We start from the raw sequence: 11,394 nt of genomic DNA on the forward strand, positions 1-11,394 counted from the left end.
GTTCCACCTTACTTTTATTGTTTGATTTGGTCGGTAATAAGATTAGTAAAGACTGACTTTGGTTGTAATTTGTGATTTTATCATCTCATGCCAAACATGTCCTTAGTAGTTTTGCTAAAAATACACAATTCAAGGGGGTAAGCTCAATTACTAATTATTGAAGGGGGTAAATTCAATTACTAATTAGTTTTGAGGGGTTAAGCTCAAAAAACCCTTAAGGATTTTATAGTATTACTCACAAAAAAAAACTCAGCCCTAACAGGCTGAGGCACGGGCACAATCCATAGACTGAAAGGATAGATAAAATCTTTCTCTACATCCTGTCTGTCTACCTTAACCCGTAGCCTAGCGTTGGGTTGATGGTCGGGCAAAGTAGCCTAGCGTTGGGTTGAGGGTTGGGCAAAGTAGCCTAGCTTTGGGTTGAGGGTCGGGCAAAGTGTAAGTTTGTTTTCCTGTCTGTCTACCTTAGCATGTGGCCTAGGGTTGGGGTTGAGGGTCATTGGGGTTGGGGTTGAGGGTCATTGGGGTTGGAAATAGGCTTGAAGGACAATTCTAAAAGCACTTCCATTTCTAATGTCGAAATTGCCCTTAGAATCTTAGCTTGCGAAGCTTTGCAAACTAGTTTGCACTGCTTTGCAATCTGGTTTACAGAGCTTTGCATACTGGTTTGCACTGCTTTGCAATCCCGTTTGCATTGCTTTGCAATCTGGTTTGCCTTGCAATGACTTTGCAAACCAAATGCAAATACTTCGCAATTTGGTTTGCACTACTTTGCAATTTGATTTGTCTTGCAAAGCTTTACAAACTGGTTTGCAACAAGACCAGTTTCGTCTTTTCCCTATATTAGATTATTTACACAAATGCCATAGTGAGCTGATGCCTATAAAAAGTTGATAAATCATTTTTAATCAAAACTCAATTTTTTTAGGTAGATTTGACCAAATTTCCCTTATCAGTTTGTTTGCCTGTCTGTACTTGGCCCGTGGCCTAGCGTTTGGGGTTGAGGGTATGCGAAGTATCAGTTTTTCTCCTGTCTGTCTACCTTAGTGAGTGCCATTCCATCGGACTGTCCAGTCCGGGAGAGCAAGTATACTCTTGGACTATCCAGTCGGAATAGTAAGTTAGAGAGCTAGCTTAGGCTCTTGGACAGGATAGAATGAGACATTGCTTATGGTCTCGGATTGGATTCATATTTGTTAAATTCAACTTTCATCAGGGCCGTCTAAAAAAAACTTTCATCAGGGCTGGGGTTAGCAACTCAGGTAGTGTGTGTGCCTATAGAACTTCCATCCTTCTCTCTCTCTCTCTCGCACTGTTCCAGCAGCCATCATCGATTTGATCGTTGTGAATTCTCTGCCCTAATTTTCTTTAAAAAAAAATTCTCTGCCCTAATTCGGTATGATTCTGAACTTATCTTTCTCTTCTTCAAATTAGGGTACTTTTAATTTATTTGATCGTTGGAAATGGAAGGAAGTCTTCAGACTTCAGCTCTAAATTCCGAAGATTTCTTCAACTTTCTTGTGGTTTTAGGGTTTTAGATGTAAATTGAAATGTCTATGTTGATCTTAATAATTTAGATGATTGAGGAAGGCTAATTCTAATCTAATTTTCTGATTTCATTCTGTAAGATTGAGGTTATGGGAAAGGCAAATCTTTCTTATTTATTTGGTGGGTAAGAGCAATAATCAGAATTAGGTCTCCATATGCAGTCAATTACTAGAGTTTCCACTACTTGTGCAATCTAATTGTCTGGGGTTAGAAATTTAGAGTTTAGGGTTTTGTTATTTCTAGAATTCTACACAAATCAGAGTTGGAGCTTCCATATTTGTGCAAGTCTGATGCTTTTAGACTATGTTTTTTCTGGTTTTGTTAAGGATTAGGGTTTTGTCACTGCTAGAACTCTATATAAATAATAAAAAACTTAATTAGAATTTTTATACTTGTTCAATCTGCTGGTTTTGGATTATAAGTTTTTGTTTCAAAAAGGGTTTAGGGTTTTGTACTTTTGTTACTGCTATGTAGTTCTAGGCTTATTAGATAGTATAACATTAGTGATTTATAGTTGCAGTAATAAGAATTATTTCGTTGTTGATTATAGGAATGACGAAGGGTTTGATATGGGCAACGGCAGAAGACATGGCGAGAAACAGAGGAAGAGTTCTTTCGTTATATCGCCAATTGCTCCGAAGTCTCAACTCCCCGAAACTACCTCTGAATTTAGCAGCAAGATTAGCGAAGAAAGCAGAGGTTCGTTCCATCTTCATGCTTGGTGCCGAAGAGGAATCTCTTCACAACATTGAGGATCTTATTGATGCTGGTGAATACTCTCTTTCCCTCTTAAGGAAAGGTGAAATCCCCAAATATATCCAATGAGTGAACCAGTCCTTGTAGTTTTACAGTTACAGTTATCTGGCATCTCATCTCAGTTTATAAATACACAAGTTTGGTGCTATTTTTTTTTCCTGAATGTTCAATAACTTCATTTATATGTTTTGTTCCATAATTGAGTTTGATAAACAAAAATCAACTATCAATTGGAGCCAGATTGATTTTGGCTTTCGAAATTTCAGTGATCTAATTGTTGGGGTTCGCCCCACACTGGTTGCGGGAGAAGGCAGTGGTCGTTTTATAAGTGTGAACGAAAGCCTTAGCTCTCACTCTAGATTTTGTGGTGAGATAGGACCCAAAACCACTTGGGAGTAGTGGTGGGCAACCTACTGTTCTTTGTCGCAAGCACACCACGACCACACAAGGCATAGCATTGGAGCTTGTCTTGTTCTTACCTCTTCCGTTATGCACGAGAAGAAAACGGCAGCAACTTCAAATGAACCAGCAGAACATTTTCTTATAAAACTCAAATCTCGGAGGATTTTCAATACTGTGATTTTGTTCTAGATTTACATTTGAGTCACTAGAGCACAAAGAAGACAGTGATATAATGGAATAGCTGTTCGGAGCCAAACAACCAGCTCAGAACCAAACAACCAGACGCTCCAAAAAGATAGAACAAATGATCTTTAATTAGGGCAAATATAAAGTGGTAGATATCATTCCACTAATTGAATTACAAACGAACTAACTTCAGAAAGGATTCAAATTCCCATACATTTTACAGTTTCCATTAATCGAACTGATTTGTCAGAAAAAAATGAGGACATACAATCTGATCAATACCTAAAAACTTATCATCCTTTCCCATTTTTTCCGCGATGATATAGGATTGTCCGAATTTGATTGAAATCCAATACTGTAACAAAATTGCTTGGCTTTTGAAAGTTGTGAGAAGGTTCTCGTGGTCTCTGTTTTATAATTTACCAAGTGGAGATTCGTTGGCATGATCATCCACTAGCCAGAGCCCAAAGTCACGGAAACGCTTTATTTTCTTCTCGAAGCCGAGGATGTAATTATTGTGAATTATGACATGCAATCCTTTCGTTTCTTCGACCCATGTCTGGTTCTTGAAATACAACCCTCCTGATGGAAATGCTGCTTGTGGTAATAGATATAGATCCACCTGCAACAAAAAGAAATAAACGAAGTTTCTAAGCAACCAAACTTAAAACAAAAACTAAAATGTTTTTCTATATTGGGTTATCGATTTTTCATAAACGGAAAACCTAGTTATAGGATCATGGGTTCAAGAAACAACTTTCTATGCTTATTAGTCTGTGAAGAGAATGACGGAAAGAGTAAGTACCTCTCCAGCAGTTTTATTTAAAGCCCAATTAAAACCAGGTTGATCATTTGCTTTTGCCTTTTTTGACCATGGTTGAACTTGAAGTTCTTCAATCCATTTCTTCATAACTAGTTTTGCTCCAGGCGTTGGTCGTAGATAAATCATGCAGCTGCAAATATAAGTACGCCCCTTCTTCCCCGGAGCTGGGAGAGCATGAGAATGCTCCAATGGTTTTATCTATTCATCCCAAAAGAATAACATATGAGTGGATGCAGAAGAACTAAAGCATCGACCAACAATACAAATGCGTTAGAAGCTTATATTATCTTGTAACATAATTATAAGTTCCAAAAATATGTAAAGGAGTTAAACGACAAAAGGAAAGGGTAATCACTGTCATAATGGGTTAAATTTCGAATTCGAGGATCTTTTAGGTAAGGCATACCAAATTTTGGGGTCTACCCCTGCAACTAAAACTTAACGTAATCTATATGAATCATATGACCTCCAGTCCTCCACTAATTATAATATATCAACTAGAAGTCGAGACAATGATATTTTACTTCGCAAGTTCAAACTATAAGAGTAATAGATTTTAAAACTTTTTCCTAATACTTTCTGAGAACAAATCAAAAGTTAGAAGGCAATGGAAATATGTAACTAATTAGAAGTTATGATACCCTAGTAGTAATTGTTTATTGATAATTGGAACTATAATGAAAATATAATGAACTTCAAAATGGTAAGTTTTTGTTCATACTGCAGTCATGTCATCGGTGAAGTAAACATCATGATGCCCTTTGAGATATGTAAACGGATCTGCTAACCACACCATATCGACATCGTTGTACATAACGTTGTAACCAAGCTCCAAAATGTGCAAAAGGTGGCGAGGCCTCCGTGAAGTAAAATTAAAGAAACCCTGTCCAAATGAGAAAAATTGAGAGGAAGGCACCAAAATTCTAAATTAGCTAAACTCCAAATAGGAAAATGACGAGTTCAACACCTGTTCAATTTATACAAAGAAACAAAATGTGATTTCTTTCTATTACGAACAACAAGCCATAACCAATATGAAGTGCTAAGGCAAAAGCTAACATCAGTGACCATCCAAAAACGGCTACCCCAAATTCTTTCATTATGGTTGCAATAACATTTGATTAGAGCGATATGAGTAATCAGGTCCATCACTTCTCCAGTGCAATCTACACATTTTCATGTCCTAGTGACTACCAAAAACCCATTATTCAATTATGATACACAGGCTCAGACATAAAATTCTCACGGATGCTACTTATATACGAGTTTCAGAATAGTATCATACAAAATGAAACGTATTTAGATTTCAGACCCATTATGTAAGGCACTGAAAGTTTCACAACACCAAAAAATACATCTATAGTCCATCCCTAGCTTAATAGAAGTATATTTCTCAAAATCTCAAAAGGAAATTACACACCATTATTTTCAAAACATCAACAATTCAAAAAGCAAGGGGAACAAATAGTATTGATGTTAAACTCTTAAAAGTGTGTTACAAATGCTAGCATGAGCTAGATACATGGGATTAATTCACCTTTTTATAAGTTCTAAGTTTAAATAAGAATGTATCAAGACGAAACTAGTTAACTATAGGCTCAAAAGAACACGTGACGGAGCGTGCCACATGGAAAAGGGTGATCTAGCAACCAAGAATATCATGTTCAGGTCCTCTCCACTCATTGCCAATTGGTTTTGAGTTGGATGACAACAAACTTAAATAGGGTGATCTAGTCCACTCTTGATAAGTTTAAACACCACACGTGCTCGATCTCACCCGAAAAGAAAAAAGACATGTGTTAGGCTTAAACAACACGTGAGAGAGCGTGCGAGAATAGACCCACATGAGAAGAGGGTGATCTAATAACCACGAATATCATGTCTAGGTCCTCTCCACTCATTGCCATTTGGTTTTGAATTCGACGAGCACAAATTTAACACCCACTAGTTCAAATACATATAAAATTTCAAGTTTCATATCTCAAACAACAAATGCTTCAATTCATATAATTCGACACAAAGATCTAAAATTTTTCATTTCTAACAACATCATATAAGAAAACAAACATACATACATGATGATAAAAGAAAGAAAGAAAGATTACCTCAGAACCAAATTTATGAGCAGTCTGAGCATCAGGAGCAGGAGGAATAAGAACAGCATGACCAGGCCATTTGTCATTAACCTTATAAAGAGTTGCATAATCTTCAGCAATAACAAGAACTTTATCCTGATGTTTTTGTCTTGAAATACTAATCAACCAATTATTCAAAAATGGCAAATAAGGTTGACTAACAGCACAAACAATAATAGTACCATTATTTTTTCCCACAAATGAAACTGCTTCAGGTAATGTATAATCTTTCCATTTCAAGATTGAATTTTTACTTCCAGAGAAGAATCCTGGCATGCCCATCCACGGCAAAAACACACCAACAACTACCATTACTGATAAAAGAAGTATAATACCAGTTGGACTGAAAAGAGAGATCGATCTTTGTTGATTACTTGAAGAACGTGGTGAATTTGGGTAATTAGGGTTTGATAGAAGTTGTTGTTGTTGTCTTTGATGAAGAGAAGACAACATTTTTTTTCTGTCTGAGGGATATAACCGAAAGAAAGAGATTTAAGATTCTTCAGATGAAGTAATGGAGTAAAAGTGAATTGATTTTGATGACCAAATTTGAACAAGATTTGTTTAGTGACTATAACTTGGGGAAGCAAATCTGATTAGCTAGCTAGGGTTATTGAAGAGTGTGAATGATTGATAGAAAGTGAGGATGATTTTCAGTGTAGTTGAAGAAACTGTATTCGAAGTAACTGAAATTTCTAATGTTTTGATTAGGCGTCGGATCTGAAATGAAATATTAGGATTTTTCGAGTGAGAAACTTTCAGGAATCTAGAGAGAGAGAGAGAGAGAGATGTCGGTCGGGGGCAGATCTCGGTCGCGGGAAGCTGAGAGCTCAGATGCGTCAATTTTCTATTGAACGATTTGGGCCTACGACTAAAAGGCTTTCCTGTCTCTAGATCATATACTGGTCTATAAATTGATTCAATTCAGAATCACACATCTATCAATTAATCAATCACTCCAAATCCCAAATACCTACAGGGAGACTGGCCCGACCAGGATTCAGCAGGAAGACAGGCCCGGCCGGGATTCAGCTGGGAGACTGGTCAGGCATACCATCAACGTTTGCTAAAAAATATGCACGGCTAACCGATACCCATGGCACTAAGTAGATCTAATTGCAAAGTAGGGCTAGGGACTCATTTCGTGGCCAGACATGTCCGAGTATACCCAACTTGGGTCTCGAGGATCCACTAGCACGACAGACTAGGACTCGATCAGGTTCCAGGGCGGCTCACTCTCTTCCCACCCTTACTCCAGGTACACCTGTTTTTACACTATCAATCACACCTTACTAATCTATATAGAAACCTCAAAGATAATCACAAAACTAACCCCAAAAATAGTTAACAATTGGGTGGATTTGAATGGAATCCCACATTATAGAAGAACAATATATTAAGTGCTAATATCTGAAACAGATGATAAAATCAAGAAACTGAGAGAGAAGAACATTATGTTGTACACTGACAATTGGTCTTCTACTCAATAGGTGGCCCCCTGTCCTCCTTGCTTGATCAACCATTAGGGTTTTGGAACTATTTTGCTGCTGCTGCTCATCATACAATATTTACTGATTATTTCCTTCAAATTTTTTCTTTTAACTAATTCGTAGAGTTGGGGAGGAACCCTGTAAAATTCAAGCTGCGGCTAGTTAAACGTCCAACCTCATTATCCTGTCGCCATCTAACGCGCTGCTGCTAATACGATTATCTGATTATCTTCGATTTGGATGAAGGAAATTGGACTAAATTCCTTCTAAATGAAGAAGGATTATCCTGAAATACAACTGGGTTTAATTGCTGTTTTTTGTTTGGCAAGGAATGCAGATAACAAGCTTCTGTTACGAACAGGGGCCCGAATTATCTTTCGACCTGGATTATCAAAGGATCTATATCCCGTCATTGCTTTAGGAACGCCCGAATAATCCTGCATAAAGAAGGACAGGAACTCAAACTTGCTGGGTTTACAAAATACTAAATCTCATTACAATCAAGGTGTTGTTTGGTATTGCTGAGTAGCTATAATTGTTAGAAGGCATTAACATGAGTATACAATAAGGTTTTATAATATGATTTGAAACAAAACCCAGAGCGAATATGGCAAGACCTATGAGGCTATGATTAACTCGTGGCATGGGGATCAAGGTTGGTACTTAGTATGAGCCAGTCACATGCCGTAGCCCCGAACTATTAGGCTCTTGTTTGTGGACCATGTACGTAATTTTATATATATACTCAGTCAAGTTACTCAGCCCGGATCGGTAAGGATCCATGATGGACCCTTATCCGATCAAGAGCAATCCTGCCCCTACTTGACGTGCACATAGAAGAAGACAATTTGGGACTCGTTACTTGTTTCTTGAGTTAGAGTTGCTATTACCTTTCGAGTGACACCATATGAATGCACGTCTACATTTGAAGTAGGTCCCCCAGTAGTTGACAGGTTTTGATTGGAAGACGATTTCGAAGAAACAGCCTCTTCGCTATCTAGAAGTATTAAAAAGTAGTGGAACAAAATTCTATTTCTTGTTATATACTAAAAATAAGATTGCAATTTCAATGTTAATCAGAACAAAGTAAGCAGAAAACGAAGCACCCAAGTGATAGGAAATACCTAGCAGCTGAAAAACTCCAAAAGTTGCTTTAGAGGGTTTTGAGTCCTCAATCCTGCATACAAATCTCTTAGATCCCAGAGACAAACAGAAAACCATCATGCCATTGATGCAAAAACTAAAACGGGAGTGTGTAAACTTACGGTATTGACTGATGTTTGGTCCCATTGAAGGAAGACTTAGTTTCTGATGCTAAATGCCAGGAAAGAGTTTTTGACGCTGGGGTACCTAAATTATGAATTAACATGCTAATTATTCATTTGAAGAAAAAAACAATAAGCCTGAAAAAACTAGTGCCGGAGAAGGGAGAATCGACAAACCAGCAGGATAAATACGTGGCTTTGCTTGAAGAAGTTTTTGTCGAGCATCCGTCTGTATTTGTGGGCTAAAGTGCACTTTTTTGCTTACAGAATCTAGCTCAGAGAATCAACTTAATGTTATCAATAAAAAATCCTATTTAAGTTGTCAATTTTTCTGAAACTAATAAATTTGAGTCTTACTTGGTAAGACGTAATGCTTATGGTGTCGTGGAATGACTGTCAACAACTGCTGTTGTCTAAGGCCTTCTTTGTTTGTGTAAGTTTGGCAAGTAAGAAGGTCCTGAAATTCACATAATAAGAATTTCAGTATTTTATATATACTAAACTAGAATGACAGTTCAACACAAGAGTCGAGAAAAGTTACTCGATTAAGACATGAAACTTTTAGCTCCATGGATGAAACATCTAATGATTGTTGCTCAAAGATGTCAGTGAGTTTGTAAGCAACAGTACCAAGGTGATCTACTGCATTGACAAGCGCTCGTACTGCATAGTCTTTCAGGTTGTCCAGTACCCTGAGAAAAATCGTAAATTTCATTGAGAGAGGACGAGGATAAAAAATACACAACTTCAACAAACACCAGTCACTTCATTGATGTGAACTCCTAAGATGCTTAATATCTAGTATGGGGCCAAACCCGAAATGCAAACAACTCATCTTTTTCATTGCCTAGTCCAAGTTCGGAACTAATATTCCAGAAAGTGATAAGAATTGGGTAATAAAAACACGTAAATAGAGTATTTGGAGAAGTATTTACATTTGTTTCTGCTCACTGTTCAGATAAGATTTTTCACAATATTCAGCTGCAGAATACAGTTGAGGTCTCAGACTCTTTAGTTCCTGAAATAATCAAGTGACAGGAGGAAAAAAACGAGAACTTGAGAGAATAATATACGTAGATTCAAACAGAGTAGAGAGTTGTTAATAGACAATTTTAACTATAAGAAGAATAAGCATATTGAAACCACTTGATCGATCGTGAAAGGTGTCGTTCTCTCTTGGCACTGTCGAGCTTAAGTTATAGGGCAAGTCACGCCCGTAATCGAGGGATCCCAAGACACTTACCATCTATGTCAAACCAACTTGCCCACAAAATCCCGGTGAGCCCCCGTGCTCATTCCCCGCCCAACCGGCAACCCGAAACCCCCGAAAACGAGAAGAAAATTAACAAGTAACTAAACTCATTATATGATCACAGCTGAAATTCAGATTAACTTTAAGCTAAATACTCATATAAAGTTCCGAATCAACTAGGAGGGGAAACGATCAAACTAATTAAGTTTTAAACACGTAGTCAATTAGAGACTTTACTTTGTATTCTAGAAGTAAACCTATATCTGAGTCAATGAATCTGATTCCCAATTTCAGAAAAAACAAAAATTTATTATATACCATAAACAATAAAATCATAACAAAGAATCCTAAAGAAAAGATTACTAATCAAAGAATATTTCATAGAGGAAAATAAAACATCAATGATTTTAATAGTGATCATGAATCAAAGCAAGACAAACCCACAAAATTTTAACTATTTAATCTAACAGTTACTAAATCAAAAGTAGAGTATTTGTGACAATAAATATCAAATAATACATGAAACAGAGATGATTAACAAAGGAAGAAAGTTTAGATCTCAAATGAGTAGATAGAGAGAGAGAGAGAGAGAGAGAGAGAGTTACATGCAAAGCATTGATGAAGCTTTTGCTGGTTTCCATGGAAACTTCATCAAAAGTTCTGGGAGAATCATCTAATAAATGTAATTTGTGCATTTTGGTAATCAGGGAAGAATTAAAGATGGAATTTTTGAGAAATGGTTTGATGGAATGGAATGAGTAGTAGAACCCTAGATTTAAAATATTAAAGAAAGGTAGAGAGAGAGATTAATAATGAGTTTTGGGTTGAGAAGAAGGTGGGAAAGTAAATGTGGGCATATGCGGAGAGTGACATTCAAGCAATTTCCAGCTCGTTTTTCTTCATTTCTATCATTTCTTATTATTATACTCTCTCTCTCACTATAGTACTAGTAGAGTAGACTAGTAGTAGTAGTATTTGAACAGAAAGAATAGTATCCTAGTAGTCTTATAAAGTAGGTGACTTTCACTGGTCCGACCATCTCCAATACAAATTTAAAAATAATCTATGTTGATTTTATTTGTCTGAGTTTTAATAGAGATTTTTACTACTAAATTTCTTCTTTTACTGTCACTTAAGTTCAGATTCATACTTTACAAAAGTAACAATGTCACATAAGTAAAAGAACAAGTTTAGAATTTTGCACTAAAGACATATAAAAATAGAAGATTTTTATTTTCTACTCTTTCTTATTTTCTTCTTGTTTTCCTCAACCCATTCCCATTCTTTCTTCATTCCGATAATGGTCATCGACAAGGCGACAATCTGCTATTGCCGATGACCTTTCATTTCTTTTTTCAAATCTTTTTTATTATTTTCTGACCGCCAGAGATAGAGAAAAAGAGTAGGAGAAAGGGAGGACGAGAGAGAAAAAGGGAGAGAGAGAAAAGATAAATTGAGGTGGTGATGGTTGTCATAATGGTGGAAAAAAAGCAGACGACGAGAGAGGGATGGTAGCGGTGGTCGGAGATGGTACTCG

General features: G+C 36.8%; 3 protein-coding genes across 5 annotated transcripts; 1 reads left to right on the forward strand and 2 right to left on the reverse strand.

The window, feature by feature from the left end:
* The first annotated feature begins 1,308 nt into the window (after positions 1–1,308).
* Positions 1,309–2,564, forward strand: LOC147552708 (COMPLEX 1 LYR-like protein). Of its 3 annotated transcripts, none has more exons than XM_086666505.1 (2): positions 1,309–1,396; positions 2,099–2,564. In XM_086666505.1, the coding sequence occupies exon 2, from the start codon at positions 2,101–2,103 to the stop codon at positions 2,371–2,373; it is 273 nt and encodes a 90-aa protein (XP_086522631.1). In that variant the 5' UTR covers positions 1,309–1,396; positions 2,099–2,100; the 3' UTR covers positions 2,374–2,564. The 3 variants fall into 3 exon arrangements, with proteins under 3 accessions (XP_086522631.1, XP_086522630.1, XP_086522632.1); XM_086666504.1 differs by lacking the exon at positions 1,309–1,396 and adding an exon at positions 1,514–1,668; XM_086666506.1 differs by lacking the exon at positions 1,309–1,396 and adding an exon at positions 1,560–1,672.
* A 438-nt stretch (positions 2,565–3,002) lies between these two features.
* LOC147552709 (UDP-D-xylose:L-fucose alpha-1,3-D-xylosyltransferase MGP4-like) lies at positions 3,003–7,142 on the reverse strand. Its single transcript, XM_086666500.1, has 4 exons — positions 5,821–7,142; positions 4,437–4,598; positions 3,698–3,913; positions 3,003–3,514 (listed from the first exon to the last, which is right to left on the reverse strand). The coding sequence occupies exons 1-4, from the start codon at positions 6,301–6,303 to the stop codon at positions 3,305–3,307; spliced, it is 1,071 nt and encodes a 356-aa protein (XP_086522626.1). The 5' UTR covers positions 6,304–7,142; the 3' UTR covers positions 3,003–3,304.
* Positions 7,143–7,206: 64 nt separating this feature from the next.
* On the reverse strand, positions 7,207–10,802 carry ABIL1 (ABI-1-like 1). The gene is made up of 9 exons (XM_086666501.1): positions 10,463–10,802; positions 9,541–9,623; positions 9,147–9,297; positions 8,963–9,062; positions 8,783–8,875; positions 8,606–8,690; positions 8,465–8,517; positions 8,231–8,337; positions 7,207–7,777 (listed from the first exon to the last, which is right to left on the reverse strand). The coding sequence occupies exons 1-9, from the start codon at positions 10,550–10,552 to the stop codon at positions 7,622–7,624; spliced, it is 918 nt and encodes a 305-aa protein (XP_086522627.1). The 5' UTR covers positions 10,553–10,802; the 3' UTR covers positions 7,207–7,621.
* Between the last annotated feature and the right edge of the window lie 592 nt (positions 10,803–11,394).

This window comes from Eschscholzia californica, unplaced genomic scaffold (assembly GCF_041429995.1).
Source record: "Eschscholzia californica isolate CP2 unplaced genomic scaffold, dmEscCali1.0.p SCAF_3, whole genome shotgun sequence".
Classification (NCBI taxonomy): Eukaryota; Viridiplantae; Streptophyta; class Magnoliopsida; order Ranunculales; family Papaveraceae; genus Eschscholzia; species Eschscholzia californica.

Coding starts and splice junctions, on each gene's coding strand:
- ABIL1 (XM_086666501.1), bottom strand. CDS start 10,552: ATGCACAAATTACATTTATTAGATGATTCTCCCAGAACTTTTGATGAA. Junction 9,624..10,462: donor GCTTCATCAATGCTTTGCAT/GTAACTCTCTCT, acceptor TGATTATTTCAG/GAACTAAAGAGTCTGAGACC. Junction 9,063..9,146: donor AAGTTTCATGTCTTAATCGA/GTAACTTTTCTC, acceptor TGTGAATTTCAG/GACCTTCTTACTTGCCAAAC.
- LOC147552708 (XM_086666504.1), top strand. CDS start 1,638: ATGGGAAAGGCAAATCTTTCTTATTTATTTG. Junction 1,669..2,098: donor AAATCTTTCTTATTTATTTG/GTGGGTAAGAGC, acceptor TGTTGATTATAG/GAATGACGAAGGGTTTGATA.
- LOC147552709 (XM_086666500.1), bottom strand. CDS start 6,303: ATGTTGTCTTCTCTTCATCAAAGACAACAACAACAACTTCTATCAAAC. Junction 4,599..5,820: donor CTCATAAATTTGGTTCTGAG/GTAATCTTTCTT, acceptor TCATTTGGACAG/GGTTTCTTTAATTTTACTTC. Junction 3,515..3,697: donor TAAATAAAACTGCTGGAGAG/GTACTTACTCTT, acceptor TTTTTGTTGCAG/GTGGATCTATATCTATTACC.